This window comes from Ochotona princeps, chromosome 26 (assembly GCF_030435755.1).
Source record: "Ochotona princeps isolate mOchPri1 chromosome 26, mOchPri1.hap1, whole genome shotgun sequence".
NCBI lineage: Eukaryota > Metazoa > Chordata > Mammalia > Lagomorpha > Ochotonidae > Ochotona > Ochotona princeps.
Window position 1 is genome coordinate 7,092,756 of NC_080857.1, and position 27,870 is coordinate 7,120,625.

General features: G+C 52.1%; 1 protein-coding gene across 2 annotated transcripts in view; it reads right to left on the reverse strand.

The window, feature by feature from the left end:
- Positions 1-6,926: 6,926 nt before the first annotated feature.
- The window catches only part of SLC24A4 (solute carrier family 24 member 4), an 88,865-nt gene continuing 67,921 nt past the window's right edge, over positions 6,927-27,870 (reverse strand). For both annotated transcript variants that reach the window (XM_004584332.2, XM_004584331.2), the window contains exons 12-17: positions 24,478-24,694; positions 17,159-17,325; positions 12,024-12,138; positions 9,559-9,671; positions 8,768-8,833; positions 6,927-7,826 (exon numbers count right to left, since the gene is read on the reverse strand). In XM_004584332.2, coding sequence (XP_004584389.2) covers positions 7,674-7,826; positions 8,768-8,833; positions 9,559-9,671; positions 12,024-12,138; positions 17,159-17,325; positions 24,478-24,694 — 831 coding nt within the window. In that variant the 3' untranslated portion in view covers positions 6,927-7,673. The remainder of the gene's footprint in view (positions 7,827-8,767; positions 8,834-9,558; positions 9,672-12,023; positions 12,139-17,158; positions 17,326-24,477; positions 24,695-27,870) is intronic.

The following is a 27,870-nucleotide window of genomic DNA, read 5'->3' on the forward strand; positions in this document are numbered from 1 at the left end:
TACTGATTAATACAGCCTTGGATAAGGTGTTGTGGAGGAACCAAAGTGGAGAAGTGACTTCTCTGCCTGCAGAAGCCACAGCAGCTGGTCCCGCAGGGTGTGGTCTGCCCAGTGATTCTGGCTGAGAGTGGGGCTAGCTATACAATCCAGGAGACCCAGTGCTGAGTGAAAGTGCACAACTCCTGGCTTGGCAAGCGCTGCCCACTTCAGGGTGATGGTGGTGAAGCAGGAGGCCTGGGGGTGGGGGAGGACCCCTCTGAGCAGGTGCAGTACCAGAGCAGACATAGCCCAGTGGCTGTCTCTCTACCTGTCCAGGGTCCAGTGACCCTCACTAGTCCTACGGGACCCTGAGACCTTATTACATACAGCTCCCCAACCCTCCCTGCAGGTCAGTGGCACCACAGGGGTTTCCTTGGATTCCTTATCAATGGGAGTGGCTTCCTTGCATGCCTGCTGCACTGTTGGCAGTGCCCAGTGTATCCTCCAGGGATCCCAGGGCGAGTGTGCTGGAGCCCTGGCCTCATTGGTCCCCCACAAGTTTTACTCACAATGGTTTCACTCCATGTCCCAGCTCCTCCTCCCCTCCCTTCCCCAGGTCCCAGGCTGAGCCTCAGACAAGCAGGTGGGTGGAACTCTAGGACTCTGCTATGAGAATGCACTCTACCTGCAAGCCTTCAAGCCTGGGGAGCCGACTTCAAGTCAGGCCCAGCCTCTCTAGCCCTGGGGAAAGCAGCCCTCCAGAGAGAGAGAAGGCTGGGAGGGAGCTGGAGACCTGTGGGTGCCCGGGTGCGTCTTTGTCACAGGATGTCTGCGCATCCTGGGTGCTGGCCAAGTTGTAGCCACCAGGCCAGGCAACAGGGACTCTGATTTCCCGTGGTAAGATGAGGCTATCTCAACAATCCTGAGTAGAGCTTTGGCCACCTTGTTTCTGCTGAGGATAGACACCTTAGGCCTCACCCCTTTCTGTTGCTGAACCTGAACGTGTCACTTAGCTAGATGCACCCCTCATCCCTGCCCCATGGATCATGGGCAGGTTAAAGCTTGCCTAGCACTCGGGGAGGCCAGGACTCATGGAAGCCATGCAGAATGGGGTCAAGAAGCAGGCCCACCGTTTCTCATGATGCTTCCAAGATCTGTGATGTTAGCTTCCTTCCAGCTGGGCAGGACCAGCACAAAAGAAACATGGAGGGTCCCTGTGAAAACAATCAAGAATCCTGAGATGATGACAATGGAGCTGGGGTCTTCTGGGGGGTGGGAGGGGGAGGGCCTTGTGGGACTGCACAGGCACTGTGGCCTTGAACTTGACAATGGAAGGAAACAGAACATTTGGACAATGCATGTTAGCCTAGGTTCCTGGTGAGAGTTCTGGTTTATTCATTGCCAACCATTGTAATGAAAAGGCTCCAATCCCTTATCCTTTGTGCAGTTTATTTTTGCTCCATATGCAAATATAAATGGCTTCAAATGGCTGTTATTCCAGTGTCATTCATTCTTGCAAAAATACAAATAGGAATGTGTCAACCCAGACATGGATAGAAGCTGTAGCCAGGGAAAAACCCTGAAGCTCATTTATTTGCTAGGGTACAGACTTTGATGGGTGGCATTGCAGTACTGACCCCTAGGTTTCTTAGGAAGAGTTAGTTCACAGGTACTCCAGACTCATGATAGGAATAAACAGGCCAGTATTTAGGAACCAATCGGATCCATTCAGTGCAAGTTCACGACAGCTTTATTCAACGAAGCATCTCAGAGCACAGAGCACTCACAGTGCAAGAGGTCACAGTCATGGAAAAAATAAATAGTAAGATAAATGTTGACTATTTACACCTTGCCAGTTCCTGGTTCCTGCTCTGCCATCAGGAGAATGCACGCAGAGGATGGGGGTGGGGGGCAGTGAGCCCACCAGACCAGGAGCGACATGTGGGGACAGCCCTGGACATCCAGGCTTAGGCTGCTTCTAAGGAGGTTCTGTCTGCCTGCTTCCTGCAGGGTCAGAGGTGGGATCTGAGGAAACCACACCCAGCCTGGCCTCCCCTCTTTCCGCTGCGCCAGCACCAGCCTCTGTCCCAGGCCCCTCTGGCCTCACAGCCTGCTTGCCTCTCTACAGAGTCAAAGCTCTCTTTGTTCACACACCAGCTACGATGCTTGGCAGGCAAGTTCTGGGCAGCAGACACACAGAGGTTGCCCTGCCGGCAACAAGGGCTCCGTGGTGGAGTCTCAGCCTCACGGAGCAGCAGCCCCCACCCTCGGTGGGAGATCAGGGAGGGGGTTTCCCCAAGGGCTGGCTCAGTCACCGCTCTGTCATCTGGGCCTTCAAAAGGCCCCTGGTGCCAGCCATGCAGAGGCAGCTTGAGGAAGGAATGGGCCTGGGCTAAGCTCAGATGGGCAGGGAAGAGAGCCAGGCAGGGAAGCCAATGCTGAGGGCAAAGCTCTCAGAAAAGTCTGGAAAAGCCACACTGCCCTACTCACTCCCCATTCATTTTCAAAAAGAAACAAAGGTCTCACTGCTCCCATTCAAAGGGGACTGAGTGTCTATCTGGGATGGACTTAGCAATTCTGGCAGGGCAGCGAGGCCAACTCTGTTGTCTGGGGCTATCCATTAAGGTGCAAAGCTGACCACACCTGGCCATGCCTGTAGGAACCAAAAGCCACACACTGCCTCTCTTGATTGCTTAGGAGGGAGTTTATTTTCTGGTGGAGAGGCTACACACTTGGCCCAGGATGAAGGGTTTTATTGGCCTCGTAAATGGACAAGTCCCACCCACCCCCGCCCCAGCACATGACCAACAGCTGGGTAAATTCCGGCAGCAGTGTGGGAAGAGGCACAGAGAGCACCCGTTCTTGTCACTGGGCTTTTAACCAAGGAGCAGCAAATCCCAGACCTGAAAACTAAACAAATAGGAAAGCCACACAACCGAGGGCTTGACTTTCACATAGACATGGGGTGTGTTCAACTCTGAGACGCTGCTGGGAACCCTTCTGCCTGAACTAAGTGTGATAAAGATACAAAACTTGGACAACTGGATGAAGACACTGTGGGAAGGGGTCAGCAGGAAGAAGATGCCAGGCAGCCTGTGGCTGTAGGTGTTGGGGGGGACATGGCAGATACATAGAATCTGGGCGACACCTGTCACTGGACTTAGAAGCTTCAAATTCCCATTGGATAACAAAAGCTGTGATGAAGACCACGCAGCTGGCTTCCCTTGGGAGGGCACATGGGAGCAAAGGGCCACTCCTCCCAAGGGCCACAGCCCCTGTTATCTGGAGCGGGGCACTGTTCCACCAGCTGCCAGGTCTACAGTGAAATGCAAAGCAAGCATTGCAATGTGGTTTCTCTGTGGACAAGCAGATGCGTCATTCTAAACCCAAGCGCCTTTACCATAAACCCTGGAGCTGCTACAGACAGTGTCTTCTGGGGCACGGGTCTCTCCAACAAGACGGAGGGGCTCCTTCAGCCAGGTTGGTGAGAGCAGCAAAATCCATGAGAAGACCACCAAATTCTTGTTTGCATACAACAGATGTTGTAGGGAAGCTCTGCCAAAAACACGTGGTGGGGCCCCTTCCCGGGCTTTCCGAAGACCCCAATGAGACTGTCATGTAAGGGGCTCCTGGACAGAGCTGCAGAGACTAGAAAAGCCGGTCATAAGGACTCTTACCCAATGAGTAGGGGGCAAAGGACAGGTGTGGGTCTATGTGGACACAGCGTGGGTAGGTGGGGGTCCTGGGACCAGGGTGGCTGCGGCATGAGGGACTCCCTCCTTCTCTGCCTAGAACAACCTGGAGAGCACTCTCAGGAATCTCTAAAAGTTTCTGTGGGCATGATGTGGCATCCAAGCTACTGAGCCATGGACCATCACAGGGGCCTTAGAATGATCTGCTGGCCTGCGCTCAGGGAGGGTGGCTCCTGGGGAGATCAGGTGTGGTGGGCGGGCATATCTCCCAACAGCTGAAGCCTCACGGGTATGTTCTATGTGCTCCTGCTGAGAGCCCATCACAGCCACATCATAGCCTTCTTCTTCAGCCAGGGAGGAGCACAGCCCACGGGGGAAAGGGGCAAAAAAGGAGTTTGCCCCTCACCTCACTCAGTGTCAGAACATGACTGCTGATAATTGGAGGAAATTCTGGGAAAAGGGAAGGGCAGGGAAAGCAGTTTGAGCCACTAGTACTGGGATTCTCTGCTTTTTCCCAGCAGGGATGCATTGATCCTGCCTGGGTCCACCCCCACCTTAAGGAGAAGAGGCCTAGGAAGCAGGGAAGAGAAATGCCTGAAAGAAAGGCAGGTGTCTGGCAAGGGAGCCATCCACCTGCTCCCCAAGTTCCCGACCTGTAGAGGGAGGCCACTGTTTTCTCAGTGTCGGATTCCTGCTGCTGCCACAAGTATTGTCCATCCTCATGAACAGAACCCAGGACCCTGCCCCTCCCCTCCCTCCCACCCGGAGGGTCTTTCCTCAGTGTTTGCAACCTGCCTGTGAGTGACACACACAGCCCATCTGGCTTGACCTGGCTTGGGAAGGCTCCTGTCTTGTCTACCACTGGGATCTGGACAGGCTGGAAACTGACAGAGGCCAAGGCAAGAAAGAGCCCACGCAGGTGAGGAGTGGTGAGCAGGTGCAAACCCACAATGGCGGCCAGGTCTGTGCAGAAGGGGGACATCAGGTAACAAGGGAGCCTGCAGACCGGGTGACAGGAGCGGACGCCCATGGGCCTTCATTGCTAGTCTGTCACTGCGCTGTCCTAGAACCCTCCCTCTAGGATCAGAGTCTCCAGATACCACCTTACACCTGAGCAGTGCCTGCCCAGGAAAGGACAAGTCAGATAACAGCAGGGACCACCTGTTCCTCTCTATAGAGACGTTTTCTGAGTGCAATGGCTTGTTTTTCTGTTGTGCCCTCAATAGGAAGAGCCAAATGTATTTTTTAATTGCCTATTTTTGTAGCAATTACCCCATGCTAATTAGCTTTGGGAATAAAATCAAAGAAGAAATTCTAGGTAGTGAGGAAAGCATACTTTTTTTGATGAAGGCCTAATTAACCAAGCAATCCTTTAAACGGGTAATGGAAAAATAGTTAAGAGATTTCTTCACCTATAGTGTACATATAGCTTCTAGATACAATAAATGCATAGATCCTTTTAAGGAAGTTACATTGGCACATCAAAGACAAAAGAAAATTAGCCAGGAGGAGCATACTACATATTAAAAACGTAATGTTTTAAGTCTCTAACTGCAACTGCCATATACTTTGTAATTGCAAATGCACTCTGCAGAAAAAGAGGAGGCTAATTCGGGAGTTCTGGAAAGGCTACACAAGGATTCAGAGAGCTAAAACCCGCAGGGACACCACCACGGGGCACATGGCTGTGCCTTACCCCCACCACGGGGCGCATGGCTGTGCTTACCCCCACCACGGGGCACATGGCTGTGCCTTACCCCCACCACAGGGTGCATGGCTGTGCTTACCCCCACCACAGGGCGCATGGCTGTGCCTTACCCCCACCACGGGGCGCATGGCTGTGCTTACCCACGCTGAACATAGGTCTTTGTCGAGAGACAATAGGAACATCAGACAGGGACAGATATTAGGGTATGTCCTGGGGAGCCCAGGAGCCAATCAAGTGTTTTCTGAGGTTCGGGGGCCAGACAACAATCAACCAACCACAAAGGACCAAGTTTCACCCACATCTGCTGCCTGGACACAACCAATCCCACAGCCATGGCCGTAGGACAGCTGCCGGGCCATTGTGCTAGAACCACTGGACCTCTCTCAGACATCTCCCACTCAAGGGAAAGAGTGATGCCTGCTGACATCACCAGGCAGCTGGGAGAATCAGATGGTGACAGAATCACTTTGTTCCAGACCTGGATGGGTCGGAAGCTGGTGGTTAGGGCAGGGTACCCAGGGAGAACTTGGAGCTATGAGAGCCCAGACTGACCTCCTCTGGGGACCCTGGCACCTCTTGCAGTTGAAGTTTATGTTGACAAACTTGACAGCTCCTTGCCCTCCCACTTAGCCACTTTGTTAGAAAAATCATGCTTGTCCTCAGCGTGAAGACCCTGCTATCCAAGAACCAGAGACAAAAAAACAAGAGGAGCCTCAACACGGTATAGTTATTAATACTGATGTGAATCCCCAAAACAGGCCTGGCCATGGCAGCGAGGGCCCATCCTAGGCTCAGGCTAAGGGGACCTTGGGGGCTGCAAGCTTGCCCACTTCCCTCTTTGGAAACTCAGGACGCCTTAGAGGACACCGGCCACTCACCACAATGTGGCTCAAGGTCTTGTGTCTCCAGAAGGGATCAGCTACTCCCTGTGGACTCATCACCAGCTCCCTCCTCCCATCAGCATGGGCGTTTCCTGAATGCTGCTGTGTGTAAAATATCTCAAAGTGCATCAAATCTGATAGACTCTCGCGATAGAAATGGTACAAAAATAAAATAAGACCTCTCTATAAAATTAATTTGTGCTTTCTTCTCATAAATCATTTGCATTCATACATCTCTGGCATGTCTAGTTTTGGGTCCGCAAAGCAACGGATGACTGTCTCACTTCTTGCTACGTTCTCCAACAACCTCCTCCCATCCTTGGCTGTTCACATACAGCAAACTGCAAGGTGCAAGAAACTTAGCTCCAAAAATCCTAAGGTATGGTTTTCATACTTGCCTTGAGATCACCAGAGAGCAATTCATCATTTTCCAGGAATGCCTCTTTGGGCATTCAAACATATTGGGTCTTTCAACCAGGGGATGTTTCACAGTTCAAGCATTCACAAAAAAATGACAAACCCATGACTGGTGCATCGGTGGCACAGAAAGGTCCACCACAGTTTCTGCTGAATGTCTGACTTAGCACCCGATTCAAGGTTCCTCTGTCACCCTCTTCTAGGTCCCTCAGTAAGATGAGACACAGCACTTCTGCGAGCATTACCATTTTGGTCACCATCTTGCTCCTTTTATACGGAATGACATTTTTCAAGTATGATGCTCTAGATGATGTTTTTATTGATAATATTTCATTATTCATGTTCTCAATGTCTCAAAGTAATAAGAATATGCATTCATAGTGTCTTTTCTGCTGTGAGAAGCGGCTTCTTCTCTTCCAGCTTTTCCAGGACAAGGGACGGAATGTCTGCCAACACGGTCGCGAAGCCGCCCCTCATTCAGAGGTGGAAGCCCTGCCCGATGGGGTTCTGAGTGCTCCCAGAAGTTGGAGGCTTTTAGTAGCACGCATTGCCCAAGGAACTCACCCCTCAGACCCAGAGGTGACATTTGGGGACCACATGCTCATTTTGCATCTGCCCCAGGAGACCTCATGCTCACCAACCGCCTCGTTTCCAAGGCTGCCCATGAAACAGAAAAATTGCCTGCATTACAAGTCCTTTTGATGACAGCGTGCAGGAAAGAGCAGGGACACCTGACGCCATCCTATAGCTGGTAGCTCAGGGAACTTCACAGATCCGCAAATAACAGCCCCCAAGTCCTGTGTTCTGGGGGCCTAACTCCAAGCAGGAGGACAGCTGGCAGCCATAAAGACCCCCGATGGTTCTTCCTCCCTGTGTGTGAAAGAACAGACGGCAGCTGCCGCTACAGGAGAGACCTGTGGTGGGGGAGAAGGAGAGCGAGGAGGACGCTGGTGCCACAGGGTGACCAGGACAGCTCCCGGAGGCAGTGGCTCAGCTTTAGTCGTCTTCTCGGCACATGGGCAAGTTGACAAAGGTGAAGACATTAAACTCTATCATTATGGAGAAGCACAGGAAGACAGCATAGAGAACCAGCACGTAGATTCCCAGCTTCCGGTCCAGCCGCCATTTGTTCAGGTGGATGCCGAGGACCTGGAAGGAGACAGTGAGAGAAGTGTTCTCATTGGACAGTGACTCTCAGTGCCGGAGCCAGAATGTTCTGTACATGGCATATGAGAGAAAGGAGGGTGTGCTGCCAGTGGCAACCTGGGTTTGAGCGCACCCAGCCCTGTCCCTCCCCAGGCAAGCATGCCACCTGCTCCAAGCACAGGGGCCCTCCTGAACTAGTGTCAGGCCCCAAGGTCTTGTCCACCCAAGCCTTCCCTAGGGACAGTGTGGGGATGTGGCCAAATGCTCAGAGCCGGCCACTTGTCCTCAGTGAACTTCCCAGGGCTCTGAAGGACCTATCCTGTGTAACCTGTTCCTGGGCCTCACTGTCCCACGCGCATGCCTGACACCATTCTGCCTTCCCCTTGACCTGCCGCCTTGTCTCTGAGTCCAGGTGCAGAGACAGAGCACAGGCACCTCGGTGGAACCCAGGAGGTGACAAATCTTGGGCTCTACCAAGGCAGCCTGGCCTGGGCTTAGACCTGGGTTTAGCCTGGATGTACATCGATGACTTAAGTCCTTAGCCACAGTTTCTTCTGGAACATGGGAGCTATCACCACACCCCCATTGGCAGTAGCCATGAGGATCACCCAAGTAACCATGCAGGGCGACTTCAAGTACCGTTAGAGGGCACCCTGGCGCCTGCCCTGCCTGCCTTTGATCAGATCAGGGTATTGGCATGGAAGGGGATGGATTTTTTTCCCCTCCTGGGTCTGGACACTGGAGGGACACATGGGGGTGCAGATGGGTGTAGGGAAGGAAATGCTATTTGAAAAGGCACAGTAGAGGATGCCCACACTCGGGGGTGGGGTGGATATCAAATTTCCTGGGGTATGTCCCTCACTGCAGGGGTGGGGTGGGCAAGGCAGTATCCACATGGAAGGGAGTGCACACGAGTCTCCTGCCCAGGAACCGAAGGAACTCACGGTCAGCGCCACGGAACCCAGCAGCAGCACCACGGAGTAGACCAGACCCCGACTGTTGATCTTCACCTGGAAAATCAAATACCCCACCGTGAGTCGCTCCACTGCTCAGGCCAATGCGTTCTGGACACCTGGCTTGCTCTGATCCATTCATTCTCTTCTCTTGAGGGGAGAACCTATGCTACCGGTGCTGTGGTGTAGTGAGTAAAGCTGTCACCTGCAGTGCTGTATCCCATACAGGTACGGGTTCGAGTCCTGGCTGCTCTACTTCTGATCCAGCTTCTTGCTTATAGCCTGGGAAAGTAGCCAGGGATGGCCTGAGTGTTTTGGATCTTATGCCATGTGGGAGAACCAAAAGAAGCTCTTGACTCCCAGCTTCATATCAGTCCAGCTCTGGCCATTGTGACCATTTTGGGGAGTGAACCAATAAATGAAAGATCTCTCTGCCTCTCTCTGTCTCTCCCCTACTCTCTGTAATTTTGTATTTAAAATAAATAAGACATTCGTTAAAAAAAATGAGGAGAACCTAGGGTTCAGGTGTGAGCAGGGAAATGTGGATTCAGGCCTCAGCTCTGAGGCTCGCGGATGTGGCTGGGCCCAAGTATATGCTGGGGGCTGATGCAGGAGGCCAAAGCTCTGACAAGCTCAGCAAGCAAGAGCTCTCCCTGCAGGCATCCTTGGCTACTCTAGGGAGGTGGCCAGGTACCATGGAGCCACAGCAGGTGGCACAGGCAGGTGGGATGGGCCCAGGCCACCACCCTCTGGATACAGGTTCCAGGAAGAGAAGCACTTACCGTGGACCCATAGTTAATGACCATGGTCTGCAGGCCCCATGGAATGCCAAGCCCCACCAGAATGTCAAACACATTGCTTCCGATGGTGTTGGAGACAGCCATGTCACCGAGGCCTGTGGGTACAGAGACAAGGGGCTTCTACCAAGAACCGGTTGCTGAGATCTGTGCTGTGTCAACCTCGTCCTGATAGGGGTAACCCCTAGACAGGGGTTTCTTCTTCATCACACACATAGATGTCTGAAATGAAGATTCTCCAACACAGCTGCCTACAGCCACTGCATGGTTCTAGCAGCCATCAAGCTAGGCAGCAGCTGAGCTCAACATCCAGACAGGTGGCCCAGCTCTGTCTGTGCCTGGCCACCTGCAGGCCAGGCCACGTCCTCCTCCCACCTGTGTGGCTGTCAGCTGTTGACCTGTGGAACATGAGGCCTTCTTCCATCTCTCACGCATGAGCTGACATCCATACTCCTGCCTGCCTGGCCAGGCCCGTCCTGTTCAGAGGGACTGCCAGAATCTTGGCAGTTGAGATGCAGCAACTGTACCTCTGGGAAATTGACCCTCCAGTCCCCCAGTCCGCAGGGAGGAGAGAGGGATGTGCAGTGACTTCTGTGTACCTGGTGGGGCTGTAGCAGCTGCACCATCCTCCTGGAACTCTCAGGGCAGAGGGGATGTGAGCCAGTGGATGAGAGTGCCGTCTTGCTATCTATCCATCCCTCTCTGCTTCTTGAATGCATTTTTTCAAAAGGGTGGCATCTGCTTCAGTGGGTCTGGGATAGAGCCTGAGAGCTGGCATGTCTCAGGCTGCTAGGTTGAGCTGCAACTGCCAGCCAGGCTCCTAAAGGGATGCCAAGATGTAGGACCTCTTTGTCAGGGACTGCTACAGCTTTGTACAGCAGGCTCGGAACAAGGTCTCAGAAGCCACCATCACATTAGCCGTCCAATCTGCAGGAGTCTGTGCCATTACCCACATCAGCCACGCAGTCACTATCTACCCCACCCACAGCCCCTCTTGCTCAGTTTCTGTGCACCTTCTTTCCTCAGTGGCCACTCAGAGAGAGACAATGTCCTAAGAACCCCATGCTCCTGAAAGACATGCTCTTTACGATCTGTCCTCACCCCAAGCTTGGGTTCCAGGGTCAGTGGTTCAAGCTAACCTTCTCTTGCTCCTGTGTCCTTCTACTCTGTCCACCCAACTAGGGTTGCACTTGAGTCGGTGTATTGCTGGAGCTGGCACCACTGAATCCCTCCCAAGTTCACACTGCTGCACCTCAGCCAACCTCACCGCACAGGGTTGGCAAGGGTCCTCCTTTCCTAAACACACATCCACCTGCAACCTGTGACTGTGATGTGTTTGGAAACAGTGTCTGGGTAGATGTGTTCCAAGTAACACATGGTCTCAGTGAACTGGGGTGACCAGCACCCTTCCAGGAAGGATGACTGCACAGACACACAGAGGGAAGATGGTCCTGTGACAATAGTGGCAGACACCAGGGAAGGCACCAGCTGCCAGTCAAGGAGTGCTGAGGGCTGCTGGTCACCCTAGAAGGTAGAAGAGGGCAAGGGAGGACCCCTTCCTCCAGAGCCCTGAGAGGGACAGCCCCTGCTGGAGAAGGGTCTGATGGTTGCAGCAGCCCCAGGCAACAAACAGGCTCCCCGCGGAACCTGCAGCTCCTCAGCCGCTCTCCCCAACTGTATCCACTCTGAGCAAGGCCTTTGCCCACCCTCCCCCGACTCCCACACTTCCCTGGCCCTCATTTCTGATTTTCTCAGGCCCAACCTGCCAACCGACCCCCTGGGACTTCTATGTGACAGGAAGAAAGCGGCCACTGCCTCCTTCCTCAGCCGACCTCTCTCTCTGGGCACGGTCCCCTGCCCTGTCTCCCCCGAGACTCCTCGCAGATATTCACATGTCCCCATTCCTGACTTCACTCTCCAATCTGCCAGTGAGATCTGTGGGCACTCATGCAGGTGGTTGCCTCTATGGAGAAAAAAAAGAACCGCAGAAAATTCAGCGTCGATTTTCATAGCACTTTTTTCTGCTTTCAAAGACCTTAACATTACTCACTCTCCATCTTGTTCAACCCATACCACTAGGTAAGCCCAAAGGGAGAAGTACCAAGTGAACCAAAGCATGATGTATGTCTTTCACATTGGATGAAGAATGAAAAAGGGTTGAACCTCCCTTGGTACAAGCTCATGGGCTAGGTGAGGTCTGACTTGGGCCCTGATGAATCTCACGGGGACAGGTGACCTCAGGTAGATGGGCTTCATCTTGGAGCACACATATTCTTCCCACAGGTGGAATCTCACCAGCAGTGCTTTCTGGATGTCACATTTCCTTCCTGGCAGGATCTGACAGGCCTCAGCCCTAAGAGTCACCATGGAACTTGCTGGAAGGTGGCAGGTGTAATGAGACGGTCGCAAGGTGACACTGATGGCTCTATGGGCCGAGGCACAATCCATACCTTGTCTGGCCACAATCAGGCTGGCCATGCAGTCTGGAACACTGGTCCCCGCAGCCAGGAAGGTGATGCCCATGATGACATCAGGGATTCCGAGTGTGTATCCAATAATAGTCACCTGCACGAAGGGAAGACACGGACACACAGTGCTTGGCCTGGAGACTGTGCTTACCCTAGGTACTTGCTTTTGTGCTGATTTCTTTATTTTCATCTATTTGAAAGTGAGAGAAGAGAAACAGGTAGCGAGATGGAGATGGTGGTGGTGACGGGTATCTTCTGCCTTGCTGGTTTACTCCCTAAAGAGCTAGGGTTGGTTCAGGCCAGAGCCAGGAACTCCATCCAGGTCTCCCACATGGGTTGCAGGCACCCAAGTCCTTGAATATTTGCTACCTCTTACAGTGCAGTAGCAGGACACTAAATTACAAGTGGATGGACCGGGACTCACAGTGGTACCCCAACATGGGATGAGCTTGTCCTAACTAGCAGCTTTGCCCTCTGTACCACAAGGCCCACCTGCACCCCGAGTTTTTAACTTGCATGTGGCATTTTTGTAACTGAGAGAAAAAAATACACCTATGGCTATGTGTGATGAACTCGGGAGTATTCCATTTCTTTCCTGAAGACAGGTGCTCACTGTTTCAAGAAGTTTATAGAAGAAAATGAAATAGAATCCACCTGCCGTTTCTCAGGGCCCCCAGAACTGACCCTTCACTCTCAAAGTCAAGTGCGCAGAAAACTCCCAGGAAGCATGAAGTGCAGTGCCAGAACCCGCCACGCAGCCTGCATTCCTAGGAAGTCCTGGGTGGCTGGGCCCTGAGGCGGCTGCCACTCTGAGAACCACATTTGAAAGCCACTGACCTCCACCCTCTGATGGGTGGGGGGTATTTCATAACTGCTCCATGTCCTAACATACACTAGACAACTCTCCACACTGAAAATCTGCCCCACACCCCCACCCCATCGGGCTAATGCTTACGTTTTGTTGTGTGGCTGTGATGGTGTAGCCAATCCCTCACTATTGGATGGGTGGACACCCCTTTCTTTTTCTGTTCTTATAACATCACTTCATGTGACAAGCAACATTTACTGTGTGCCAGGCGCCTGCCACATGTGTAACTCCCATCATCCTAGTTTTCACCCAGTGCTGAGGACAGCATTGTCACGATGCCAGGTGAGGCTCAGCATAGCCTCGGGCTAGGCAACGTCACCTGGGGCACGCAGCGAGCAGGAAGAGAGTAGAGGTTACAAGTTAAGGGCTCCAGCCTCTCCCTCGTGTGGCCTGTGGGGACCTCCTGAACAGCTCATCCCACCACCTCCTTAGGATCAATGTCAAGGGGATCACTGGACGGAAGCATACACACATCTGAGGGCTTCTGATGCTCATCCCTTGGTCACCTGCTGGTGAATGTCTAACACTTGATAGACAGTCAGGACCCAGGACCCTGAGTAACAGCCAGAGGCATCGGGACCACCCCCCACAACCAGTGCCCAGCTTGGGCTGGCACCCCTCAGGATTCATAGCTTGGCCAATGGTTCCAATCCCAGTGAAAGGCTGTGTGATCTTGGACATGTTGAGCCTCAGTTGCCACACCTGTAAAATGGGTTGTGCAAGGAAGCAGACCTGTGGGACAGTCAGAGGCAAGGATGGACCCATGGGTACCTAATCCCCACGGGCCATGCTTCCCGCCATCAAACCCACGCTGTGGCTGCAGGTTCTTAGTGGATGAGGGTGGCAGCCAGCACCAGTGCAGGAATTACCAGGATGGCTGCTGCTTGCCTTTGTTTGTAAACACTGAAACACATGGTGAAGAAGCTCCAGGACGAAGCAAGGGAAGGCAGGCAGGCCTTGTGGGTGCCCGCACACCTCCCGGAGCCTGGCTATAACCCAGACACTAACACAGGGGCTGCTGAGCCCTGCCCCTGCCACCAGCATGAACTCACAGACATCACAGCTCCTGGTTGGTCTCCCATCTCCCCAAGTAGGAAACGAACAAATCAATGCTCTGATACTAACATTCTAGCAAGTTCTTCCCAAAGCCTGTGTGTGGGGGTAGAGGAGTGAGTGATGTGAAAGGATTGGAGGGGGCCGGGATGGGCAGCTGGGTCTGCATCATCAGGGCACAATGCCGGCCAATGTGAGGCACTCAGTGGCACACCAGCCTGGGCAGAAGTCAAGGTTAACAGGTGGCACTGCTAGCATTACCACTGAGTGCTGAGCCTGAAGCGCTCACATTATTCAGCACAATTCTGGTTGAAGTCACAGTGTTGCGCTCGTAGGTCCAGGCGCAGGGCAGGGGGTGAAGAAAGTGCTGCCTCACTGCTAATGAGTGGCACAGATTTAATAACCACAGTGTCATTTCCAGAATCCAAGGAAAAGAGATTCACTCATCTGAGGGTCCTAACTCTCAAATCACGCATGTCAGGAAACGGTCCTGAACTTGTCACACTGTTTTGGGAACACACTTTTGTCAGACCAACTGAATTCCTTTCCCTAAGAAGTAAAGGGGAGGGCAACCTCCTTGCAAATTCAAGTCATTTAAGGTTGTCTTTGCATGCCAATACTTGCTGGAGAGTTTGGACAACAGCTATTTCTAGCTCTTCCTCCACATTACTACATGCCCATGCCCATGCATGCATACCCACATGAGTGTATGCCCACATGCACAAATGGCCACCTAACACTCAGGAACACACACATACACACATCACATGTGCATGTGCAGGCTGTGGGGACTTTGCTCTTCATTCTAGAAAGCTGAGCAGCAGTGTCGGCCATGACTAGCACCCACAGCTCTGGGCGATGGACCGTGCCTCAAGCTCACACCACTACGCCTGAGCAGAGATCAGGGTACAACCGGGTATGGTGCACACCAGCACTGCTCTGGCTTGAGCAGGGCCCTGTGGGAAATCTCTTCTGGCTCTGGGGCCCAAGTACATTCCACTCAGCAATGTCCATGGTCACAGCGCTCTTAGCAGGGACATAGCCCTAACTGGCTGGGATGGAGTAAGGAACCCCTCGCCGGCTTTTCCACTGCCAAGCCAGACCTGCCTCAGGGTGGCAGTGCAGTAGCGAAGTGTGAGGGTCAGAAGGGATGGCAAGCGAAGCCTGGGGCATGCAGATGTGTCAAGGTCCTCCTGTCTCCAATTTAGCTGACCCCAGGCCCGCGGTGTGTGCCTGTGGCTGGGAGCACGCACCAGCCTGGTGATCAGATGGGGTTGCCTTCCTGAGTCACAGGCTGCGTGCAACTCATAAAAATGTCACATCTGGCTCCCTCTTGAGGTTCCTTCGGGGACACAGAGCTCTCAAGGGACCCCAGGACATCAGAAGGAGACCAGCCTGGGGCTCCTGACCTGCAGACCCTCTGCCATAGGGATAGGGGAGGTGTTGTGTGAGTGAAGGTTACAGGTCACCCAGAGGGGCTGGGGTAGGACCCTGCCCAGCTTGAGGAATTCCAACCTGTCTGCGCCCTTCCTTGGGGTAGCAGGGATGGATGGGCCCGGACACAGGGAGTGATTTCAGGAAAGTCCTGAGCCTCTAAGCCAAATGGCTCCCAGGCTCCACTCTGGGTCTGAGCAGTATTTATTTGGCCCACACACACTTCTCTGGGGAGAAAGGGGTGACGAGGGTGGATTGAGTGGGGAGCAAGCCGGGATGACCAGTGACTGGAGTATGCTCATCACTCCCACTTGATGGGAATGGGTGTTATGCCTCAGGGAGGTGGGGCACCTGTCCATGTCTCATGCTCCCAAGTGAGAGGACTGGGACATACCCTGTCCTTGTATCCCTACAGCCTCCCTTCTTCCACAAAGCTCCACTTCTCAGCACTGAAGGGAAAGGGGACCTGTGAATGTGTAGGACTGCCCACCGCCTCGCTGCCTCCTCTGGCAGGCTTCAGGAGGAACAGCAAGTGACCCTTGCGAACCATGCAGATGAGAGGGGCTATACAAACTGTGGTGCCACATCCCTCCCCTCCCCTGCTCCTGGCTGTCTGCTCAGCAGCAGCAGAGGGTGTCGGGGGAGCCCTCCAAGTGATACACAGAGCCCGGGAAGGTGGCCTCCTGCATGGCCCAGCCCAGCCTGGCCCAGCCTGGCCCAGCCCGACCCATAAAAGGTTTGTGCAAGGAGGTGGTGTTGTGGCACAGCAGGTTAAAGCTATGAAACCTAACCGGCAACACAAATTAGCACCAATTCAAATCCAGGTGGCTCCACTTCCAACCCATCTCCTTGCAAAGGAGTGGGAAAGCAGTGGGAAACAGCGTGTCTGGGCCCCTGCCACCCATGCAGGAGACCTGGTTGGAGTTCCAACTCCTGGTTTGGGCCTGGCCCAGCCCCAGGTGTTGTGGGTATTTGGGAGTGAACCAGTGGGTAGAATTTCTTTCTCTCTTATTCTACCTTTTAAATAAGTAAACTTTTCAAATAATGGCAGGTAGCTGGCACTGCACAAAGCTTAGGAAGACCCATATCAATGCCTCTGCATGTGCAAAGTTTCCATCAGTGGCACTGAAAACCCCAGTGCCACACACAGAGCTGGTTCAGGACGGTGGCTGAGATCACCAGCTCAGAGGGCCAGTACCTGGGCATCTCATCCCAGCTCTGGCACCCATTAACTGTATCACCTGGGGAAAACAACTGCATCTCCCTATGCTTCAATCTCCCCATCTGTAAAACAGGCATAGCACGACAGCTGATCTCATGGGGCTGTTGTAAGGATAAGAAGAGTTGATACAAGGCGCTTAAGCCAACCCTGGTACTAGGAGGAAGGGGACAGGAGAACTTCCTGGCATGGAGGGCACTCTGGCAGATCACTTCTTTACTGCAGTTCCCTGGGGACCCTGGAAGTGAAGGGCTTCGGTGATCAGCTGCCTCCGTACACTGTTTCACATCCCAACCCTGCTCCCCGACCCCAGAGTGGCCGGTCTCAGCTCCCTCCTTCGTGCCTAACGGCAAAGTCTGCCATGTCTGCCTTGGTGTCCCGGCACACAGCACAGCCCCATGTACTTTCCTTAAAACCCCTTTCTACTGGGGAGTAAGCTGCTGCAGGTGAGGCCTGTGGCTTGCGCAGAGGTGGCACAGTGGTGTCTGCCCTTGCCCGTGTGCCCAGCCCTCTCCTCGGCCTGCCCAGGCGGCCCCGGCTCACCAGCCACACCATGAGGTAGGAGAACACGGCGATCCACAGCGTGGCCGTGATGAAGGTGACCATGAAGAGCTTCTCCCAGCGGGGCTTGCTGCAGTTGGGGATGGTGATACACAGGAGGAAGATGAGCGGCCATGTGAACACCCACTTGGCCTTGTCCCCTCTGGCCTCTGTGGGGAGGGGGCAGGGAGAGATAGACACACACACCGGGTTACTCACTTGCTGGACTTTATTTTTCACGCTAAATTAGAGACTGCCACTGATGTGACTCCCAGCAACTCATCCACAGAACCAGAGACTTCCAAAATGTCACCCGGAAAGCAGCAAGATAACTCAGTGTATGTTGATTGAATACCTGCAGTCATCCCTAATCTTTCATTTGACTGGGTAAGGAAGGGGAGATCCAGAGCAGGAATGAACTCTGCCCAGGGTTGCCTAGGGGGCACTGAGGAATACAGAGGGGTTTTAGAATCAAGCACCGGGGTTGCGCAAGCCCCTCAGCTCCAGGGCTCCCTCTGACAATAGCAGGTGCACTGGTACAATAACAATGTAACAATAATCAACACAGTGCATATTTTCTATGTACAGCAGGCACAGTGCTAAGAGCTTTGCCTCTAAGTAGCCCCCTCATCTGGTACATGGGAACATTTTCTCTTTCTGGATTGTGGCAAGAATCATGTGATACGCTGTTAATAGAATATCCAGTTGATAGTAGGTGCTTGGGAAATCTCAGGCCACATGGTCAGTTCCCAGGTCACACAATCAGCTCAAGACAGGTACATGGACGATCTCTCCATCTGAGTGTTGAAGGAGTCCCCCAAACATACACAGAACCCCCTGTCCAGATGGACTCCAGCCTGTGACTACTAGAACAAAGCATGTAAGGAAACCTGTCCAGTCATATGGATGGTCAACAAGCACAGACCGCATAGAGTCTGTTTAGAAAAGTCACCGAAAAACCAATGAAAGTAATGAAAAGCCACAATGGGGGCTTGCGCTGTGGCATAGCAGGGAAAGCCATTGCCTGTGGCACTGGCATCTCATTTGAGTACCAGTTTGTACCCCTGCTGCTAATGGCCTGGGAAAAGCAGCAGAGGATTGCCTGGGCATGGGAATCCTGTACCCACATGAGATGAGAGACCTGGATAGAGCTTGTGGCTTTGGCCTTGTCCAGTGTGGCCATCTTGGGAGTGAACCAGTGGATGTAAGTTATCGCTCTGTCTCTCTGACCTTCAAATGAATACATAAATCCTCAAACAGCAACAATAACAAACTCTAAGAAGGGAAAAGATTTCCAGGGATGCCAGGCTCTATTATTTAACATGCCCAGGGCTCAACGATGACAACAGCAAACTAAGAGTCAGGGCAAACACAGCAAAAGACACCTGGGGAAGCATGGCCCGTGTGCATACATCAGACAACAGACACCCTCACTAGCGAGCCCCAAGCACAGGACTAGTAGACAAGACCTTCTTCAACATGTTCGAAAGTTGCTTTTAATCTAAAGGATTAAAAGATATAAGAATGACAGCTGAAAACATTAATAAGAGGTAAAAAAGATGATAAAGAAGTGAATAGAAAAATCTTCATTGGTGAAGTCTAAAAACTAGGATAAAAAATTCAGAGGTTCAACAGGAGTTCTGAGCAGGTGGAAGAAAGAGATCAGAGGGACCAGTTCAGTGGCTCAGCGGGCTTATCTTCCACCTCAACACTGGCATCCAGTGCAGGTGCTCGTTTGTATCTCAGCTGCTCCACTTCTGATCCAGCTAACCTGCTTACAGCCTGAGAAAGCAGCGGAGAATGGCCCAAGTCCTTAGCCCCTGCACCCAAATGAGAGACCTGGAGGAAGTTCCTGGCTCCTGATCAGCTCACTACTGGCTGATGTAGCCTTTAGGGAAGAAAGCAGATAAAGCAGATAAAAGATCTCTGTGTGTGTCTCTCCTTCTGAAGAGATGAACAATGCTGAAGACAGGCCTTGAAATGATCTTGTCTGAGGAAAAGAAAGCAAATATGAAGAAAAATGGACAGTGTCTGAAAACCACACTGGGGCCCGAGGCTCAGCCCTGCCTGAGGTGGATGTTCGAGGTGAACCTGCCAACGCATGAACCCTTTGGCTGAAACCAGCCTTAGCTGGTGTGTTCTCCAACTGAGTTTGTGTGTGTGTGTGTGTGGGTGGTGGTGGTGATGTGACAAGATCTATCCATGCCTCCCCACCCCACCCCCAATGCATCAGAAGCCCTCCTCTTGGCACCTGACTCCATCTCTTCCAGAAAAAATGCTCATCACAGACTGACCAACTATGTGTAGAAATGACTGGAGAGTAAACCACTCAGGAATCAATTTAGGAAAGGTAGTATTAAGACTTGTACCCTGCAAACTGCAACACTTGTGGGAGAAATTAAGGAAGCACTAAATACATGGAGAAATAATTGCATGTTCCTGGTTTGGGGCTGCTGTCAACTTCTTTGCCTAAACTTGATTTCTTTTTGAGGCAGAAAATTACAGTTTAATTACGTGGGGGGAAAATGTCTTGAGAGTGGACTCAAACAAAGCAGATGGCTAATCATACTGGAGGAAAAATTAGCAACAGATGCAGTTGCTGATGAAAAAGCTCATATTAATCTGGACACTTGACTAATTAGACGCTCCAGACGAGGGCGTGGTTAGCTTGGGGCGAGCGGGCGTGTTGTGTTGCTGACTCATGTAGAAGGCTTTTTTGTGGGTGCTGGGGCTAGGGGCGTTTTCATGCACCTAAAGGGTGTGGGTTTCATACCAGTGGCTTACAAACCTGAATGTAAATCAGAATTTCCAGGAAGCCTGTCAAGGGCCCCGGGATGAACTGGGCAGATCTGGAGTGGGAACGCATCGTGACAAGTGTCCTCGACCACACTTGGAGAAGCACCCCAATGATCATTCAAAATCCACCCACTGAAAGTGCCCACTTAGAGGACATGTTTAGTCTATTCAAAGCTGTGTCACTCTCAGCCGCCATGACACTGCTGAGAATTTCCGTGACTCCAGCAGAAACCTGTGCCCAAGCCTGCATTCTCTGATCTCTTTCAAGACCCCAAATATGCATGATTTCAAGATTTTATTGCACCAAAAGAAACTTATATTTTCATCATTTCTCACTGCCTTTTGGAATTCCTTTAACGAGCAGTGCACTTGCTGCGTCACAGGGCAATTCGCTTTCAGGAACCGTGAAATCCTTCCAAGAGGAAGTGACATCTTCCAGTCCCACCGGCAATGTGTGAGGGTCCTCCTTTCCCACATCCTCACCAATAGTTGCTGCTGCACACTTTTCTTAATTTAATCATCCCAATGGGTGGGAAGTAACATCTCATTGTGATTTTAATTGGCATTTTCCTAATGGCTAAAGACACTGACCATCCTTGGACAGGTTCATTGGTCACTTGTGTATCTGAGCCGTTTTTTTAAACCATTTGTCCATTTTCAAATGGGGTTGTATCTGAGCCGTTTTTTTAAACCATTTGTCCATTTTCAAATGGGGTTGTATCCATAGTGGTAAGTTGTAAGAGCTCTGTAAGTACTGTGGATATTAGACTGTCATCAGACATGAATTAAAAACATTTCCTCTCATTTTGTGGGTTGATTTTTCACTTTCTTTGACTATGAATCACAGAAATTTTCAATTTCTATAAAGTCCAATTTATTGATTGCACTGGTTGTGTGTGTGTGTGTGTGTGATCTGTGAGTCTGCAGCCTAATTCAAGGCTATGAACACTTACATTAAAGAGTTTCATTTTTTTAATCATTTAGGTCTTTTTCTTCATAATGAGTTACCTTTGGTACATGATGTGCATTAAACAGGGGACCGTTTGTTGAAAAGACTGTTTTTCTCCCGTTGCATTGTCTTGGCCCTCTGGTCAAAATTCAGTCAGCCTTAGACATACGGGGGTATTGCAAGCATCTGAGCCCTGTCCCACTAACCTATCATCTATCTGCAGGCAGTGCCAGACAGTGTTAACGACTCTATCTTCATAGTAAAATCGGAAGCCATAAAGTACCTCCAACTTGGTTCTTCTCCAGACTGTTCTATTTCGGCCCCCTGCATTTCCATATGAATTTTAGGATCAACTTGTCAGCTTCTGTGAAAAGCCAGCTAAATCTGTGCATCCATCTGGGGATTATCACCCTCTTAAAACAGCTAAATCCTCCAATCCAGGAACACGCGATTATCTCTCCATTTATTTAGGGCTTCCTTAATTTCTCCCACCAATGTTGCATAGTTTGCAGGGTACACGTCTTAACGCTGCTTTTGCTAAATTGATTCCAAAGTGTTTGATTCTTTTTGATGCAACTGTAAACAGAACCATTTCCTTACTTTCATTTTCAGATTCATTGACACTATAAAGGAATAAGCTGAACTTTGCACTGTAACGGGTTTTTTTTGACAACTTAGCATTTTTTTATCTATAAAAACAGGTCATTTATGAATACACAAAGTTTTACCTCTTTTCCAGTTGGGATACCTTTTATTTATTTTTCCTGCTCACTTGGTCTGACCAAGGCCTCCAGTGCCATATTGCGTAGGAATGGTCCCAAGGTATGGCCAGCTTTGCCTTATACCACAGTGGGCTGTCCCGTCATCCCCATGGAGTGGCACTGAGGGGACCTTCTGTTTGCGTCTCCCTTGGGATGGTCCTCACTAGCCCCACCCACCCATCTTGCAGCACATGGGCAGAGTAAGCCACTTGCTGCTATGGAGCAGCCATGGGGTCCACAACCTGGGGCTCTGCTCCTGATAGGTACACACAACACAGGGTGGCAGGGCGGCTCCCTGAGGAGCGGCTGTGTGACTCACAGCTGCTCTTAGCCTCAGTTTTCCTCTCTGCAAAATGGGGACAATGACACTGCTCCCTCCCAAGGCAGCATGGAGAGGTGGTACAGCTTGGCTGGAAGCCTTGCTGTCTACTGGGCAAGGCACCTGAGCTCTCAGGGCTTCCTTCCCTTCTCTGGAAAGATTCTGGAACAGGTGCAGCACACAGCAGTGCCTTGAGACCCCGCCATGGGACCAGCGTTGTGATGCAGTGGTTAAGCTGTTGCCTGGGATGCAGGCATCCCATCTGAGCATAGGTTGGTTGCAGCCCCAGCTGCTCCACTGTTGATCGGTTCCCTGCTAACACACCTGAGGAGGCAATGGAAGTTGACCAGGTGCTTGAGTTCCTGTTACTTGGGTGGGAGAACCGAATGAAGTTCCTGGCTCCTGGCTGTGACCTGGCCAGTCCCAGCCACTGAGGAAGTGAGTGAGCCAGCAGATGGAAGCTTACAGTCTGTATCTTTCTAACTCTGCTATACTAATAAAATAACTCATTAAAACAATTTAAAATCCTGCTGCAGACTCAGTTGTAATTGGTACTCTCCCAATCCCTCAAACCCTCATCTCTAGGTGAGGGCTAAAGCCAAAACCCTCATCTCTGGAGTCAGGCCTTTCAGGAGGCAATTCGAGCTGAATCAAATCCCGAGTGGTATCCTAACTTAACAGTGACAGCACCAGAGAGGATCAAGGCAGCCGTCATTCTCTCCACATGTATGACCTGTGGAAAGGCTGTGTGAGCACACATCCAGGAGGCGGCCACCTGCAAACCAAGCAGGGAACCCTCAGTCACGCCCTCATCCTGGCCTTCTGTGGCTCAGGCCCCCTGGGCTTCCGTTCCCAGCCCAGGCTGACCATTGCAGAGCCCTGCAGGAAGTCCCTACTTCCGGCCAAGACCTGACCTAGGCAAGTCCCCAGGATAGCAGACAGGAAGGCCACTGCCTGGTGAGGACAGGGGGCAGGAAAGCAAGTCCTGTTGAAGGGTCCAAGCGCAGCCTCCGAGGCCTCACAGAATCTCGCAGACTCTAAGCCAACTGCAAACCACCACCCTGAACCCACGGCTTTCCCCAGCTAGCCTTGGGTGTAAGGTCACCATGGCAGTTATTTCGGAGTGGAAACAGAACTGCAGACAGGCAGGGGTTTCCATGGGAGAAATAGCTCCCCCTTTGGTTTGGGAGGACTAATTCCAGCCACCATGGCCCAGGGAGGGAAGAACAAGGCTGAATTCAGTGTCCACTTGTCCATCCAGCACCAGAGCAGGTAGCCCCCAAAGCCCAGGGAACTGTTGGGAGGGGAGCTCTTGGCCTGGTCCCAGCCAGCGCAGCAATTCCTCATCCAAGTGGGAAGAGTTGCTGCCCCCACCACACCCTGTGTGTCCAGTGTGTGCCACAGCATGACCACAATGCACCAGGAGCCTGCAGATACCCGGAGGGCAGGGGGCTGGGGCTGTCCTGTTCCTGCCTGAATGCCCAGAGCCCGGAACAGTGTCAAGCACGTACTGGCTGGGAGAAGCATCATTATCCAGGTGCCTGGAGCCCAAGGCCTGCACCTGTCAGGTACGCAGGGCCTCCTGACACATACTTTGGCAGGCAGCAGGTGTATGGCCCAGCTTCTTCCCTGTCCCCCAGTCCCTGCCCCAGCATTCCTCCCCAGCTCTGGGATGCCTCCTAGGCACCCTGCCTGGGAGAATAGCAGCTCCATCCACTTGCGGCCCCTACAGCCCTGGGTCACTGTGAAGCAGAACCAGCCAGGACTGGGGAGGAGTTGTGGCAGGGCTGAGAGCTGGATGAGTGGAATTCCTCCCACGTGCAGTCTCAGTCACTTGCTCTCATTTCCTGTGCCCTGGACTCACCCTAGGCCTTGGTTCCCCCTGACTGCTATGCACACCCACAGGAGCCTGCCCAGCCCCTGCTCTCTTCCCACGGGGAGGAGGAAGTGACTTGTGGTTTCCAAGGCAATGCCTGGAAACACATCCGCAGGGGACAAGGGACTTTCCTTCCATGAGGACACAGGAAATCCCGGCCTTTGCCACAGGGGCCAGGAGGTGTGTGGACTGGCACGCGAGTCCAGGGGTGTGTACTGCGGTCTTGGGCTGAAAAGAAGTTGGGTAACTCCAACAGGAAGCCCCCTTGGGAAGGATGGAGGTGGAGTGACGGGTGCAGAGAACCTGGTAGCCACTGGGGCCCAGGCTTTGCAAGATAGCCAGGTTCCAAGCCCGAGGTGGGGTCTCTGCCCATGGAACACCAAATCTCAGAGCAGCACCAGATTCCAGGGCAAATGGAAGGGGGCGTGGTCCCAAGGGCTCCCCCACCCAATCCTGCCAAATCCAAGGCTCCAAGAAAATGGGAGGGTGTGGCCAGCTCACGTCACAGAGGGTTAGGTGGCTGTGAAGTCCCTACTTTCCACCACGACCTGACCCAGGCCTGTGCCCTGATGGAGCCCCCTGCAGCCTTGCTGGACAGCCCAGCCCCACCGCAGAACTCACCTGGCACAGAGAATGGAGATAGGAAGACGGCCTCAGCAGGCTCGGGCTCGGGGGGTGGCGGTGGAGGCTGTGGCTGCGGCTGCTCCTGGTCCGGCTGCGGCTCTTCGGGGTTGGGGTTGTCCGTGGGGACGCTGCCATTCTCGATGTTCTCATGTCGCCCGTTCTGAAGTGGCTTGGTGCTGCTCACTCCATTGGCTGAGTTGATCAGTCTCTGCCGCTGTGTGATGGGAGGCAAGATGGACATGGGAGCGGCATGAGCACAAAGCATGCCACTCCTGCCCTGCTCCTGCCCTGTTCTCATGGGATCTAGAACAGACTCCCTACTAGCGGGTTCACCTGGAGCCATCTGTTTGCTCCTTTCTGTTCCCAGAAGCCTGTAGGGGTGGAGGGCTTGGGTCTTCCCTGATTCGTGTCAGCTCAGCCACACGATCAAGACCCGCCCCCCCATGACAGCGGTCACTTTAGGACCCTCCCGGGCGCAGTCACAGGGAAGCCCTACACAGCTTCTGCAGTCTCAAACAAACCAAGCAAAAACAGACTCACATGATGCATGTGGCTCAGTGGGCCTGGCTCTGAGGGTAGAGTACTGAGGCAACCTCTATCTTGACTTTTTAAACTTCTTTAATTTCCCCAGAATCTGAGCTTCACAGAATTGGATTCAGATTACATACACCACATTGCATTGTACTGCGACAGGAGCTGGCTCCTCAAGCCTCAGTGCTTTCCCTGCCTGATGATGGGCACATGGGTGTGGCTTTTTCCCTTTCCTTCTCATGAAGAACGTAGCTATGGACAACTATGTCCATGGAGGATTTTGAGGACACGCTCACTTCTCGTGGGCATTTACCTAGGAGTGTGATTGCTCGGTGTCAGGCAGGTGGGTGTGGAATCACTACACACTTGCACTGCCTTAGAATTTCAGTAACCCCCATCCTTATTGGCATTTGCAATCATCAATGCTTTCATGTTAGCCATCCTGGAGGGAGTATGCTTGTAGCTTGGCTTAAGCCTGCATCTCCCCAGTGAGCAAGATGCTGGGCATGTCACCTGCTTTTTCATGTGTCTTTCCAAGTCTGACGAACAGGTTCTCAAAGGCCCAAGGCCAACCTCACTTGCTTCCCTCCCAGCATCCCACTGTGACTCTTGTCTGTGACGGTCACCTTTCTCCCTGAGCCCAGGCTGGCCTTCCTGGCCAAGTTCGTGGGTTTCACCCAAATTAGGCACAGACACAAGCAGAATTTCAAAAACCCAACTGGCTGCCACTTTCCCAAGAACTGATCTGGTTTCGCCAAACTCCCCTTCATGTGGTTGTCAGTGAGGCATGTTCTGGACCAGCTATAAGCCATGTGGGTCATGTCAAGCACAGAACAACCTCCCTCCCAGCTACACTAGCAGGAGACCGGGCGACAGCACTGTTGCATGGGTCACTGCCTGGGCCACATTTCCACCTGTAGGCTCAACACTTCGTCCTTGTGGATTTTTTGTTTTTAGGGACATCATCATTTGCAATGGAAGCATGTTAATCTCTTCTACAAGAAAGAATTGGCCATGTGACTGCCTTCAATTTGAGTTTCAGCAGCAACTCTCAAATCAGAAAGTGTAAGATATGGTAGAAATTGAATTTTTTTTTTCTCATGGAGTTTGGAGCACATCTCACCCAGAAGAATGAGGTAACCTATGCCTGAGGTGCATGCCCCGACATGTGGGCATTGTAATTTTTCCTACTCAAGGAGGTGTAAAGGCCAGGCTATCCTTGCATTCTGGGAGAACTAGCTGTGCATGGACAGAATTGTCAGAGGGGAGGCACACAGCTTAGTAGCAAAGTGAATCGTGGCCATATTTTAGCTTAGTAGGAATCAATAGGCTTGTACCTGGAAAAATATCTAAGGACAGCTAAGGTTGATATTAAAAGAGGAACAGAACACAGTGTAAAGGAGTTGATGGAGCCATAGTTGAGACAGCCAAGCCCAAAGGTTCTCACAGCTGCATTCTAGAAGGTGAGGTCAGGAGCCCTGACAAGCCAGGGAGGTTGTTCCAATGACACTTATGCCCAAGGCTAGGATTGGGAGTGATGATGGTCATGCCATCTCCGCAACAAAGAAATAGAAAGGAGAAAGCAGAGAATGGGGACTGAATGGATGCCATCTCCCTTTTACAGTCAAGATTTCTCATATTTCAGAATTAAAATAACCAGAGGAGCCAGCCTGTGGTGCAGTAAGTTAAGCTGCTGCCTGTGATGCTAGCAGGTCTGAGTACCACAGCTCCCTGTGAACATACCTCTCTCTCTCTGCCTTTGAAATAAACATATCTCTTCAAGAGAAATGGCCCAAGAGGTATTAAGACATAAAACTCTGAGGGCCTGATGCTGTGGCCCAGCAGCTAAAGTCCTCACCTTGAACGCGCCGGGATCCCATATGAGCGCCGGTTCTAATCCCGGCACTCCACTTCCCATCCAACTCCCTGCTTGTGGCCTGGGAAAGCAGTCAAGGACGGCCCAAAGCCGTGGGTTCCTGCACCCATGTGGGAGACCTGGAGGAAGTTCTGGTCTCCTGGCTTCAGATCGGCCAAGCACCGGCTGTTGCGCTCACTTGGGGAGTGAATCATCGGACAGAAGATCTTCCTCTCTGTCTCTCCTCCTCTCTATATATCTGACTTTGTAATAAAAATAAATAAATCTTTTTTAAAAAAGACATAAAACTCTGAAACTGGGCATTCTGTGGGTTTTACTCTGCCCAAATCCCATTCCAGAATGAGTTTACTCCTAACGTGGCTGTGTAGCTGCAGGCATGGTCCTGCAGTGTACCTCGCTCAAATATTTAGGACTGGAAGCTTAATGTCCAGGACCCCCGGATGGAGAAAATGAGGCCCAGCCACTTCGTAGCCAATGTGAGGGTGAAACCTGAACTGTCTCCCTGGGCCTGGCCTCACTCGGGGGCCCCTTGTTGCCTTCCAGGGAGGACCAACTCCCATGTGGTGGAAGATGCTGCTTTCCCAGCAGCTTAAGATGGTCAGGACCTGGCAACTAGTGTTTGCCAGCTGAGACTATTCCTGGCTGCATACAATGTGCACTGCTGCCATGAACAGAACTCTCCAAGACTCAAGTGTGGTTCAATAGCCCCCGCCACTTCCCTCTGCTCCCACCAGCACCAGTGAGTACAAAGGAAACACTCGTGAAAAACAGACTAGATGGATACACACGGCAGTGGTTTGAGCCAAAACGATTCAGAAAAGCTTGGAAAAGTCTTTCCACTCCTCAACATACTTTCCACAGAGTGTGGGCACGCTGTGTATGTTTAAAATACAGCACCTGCAAGCACTGGAGATTTGCTTCCTGCTTATCTTCTGCATGTAACTTTCCAAATATCAGTGGCCATAGTCTTAAGTTCTCCAAAA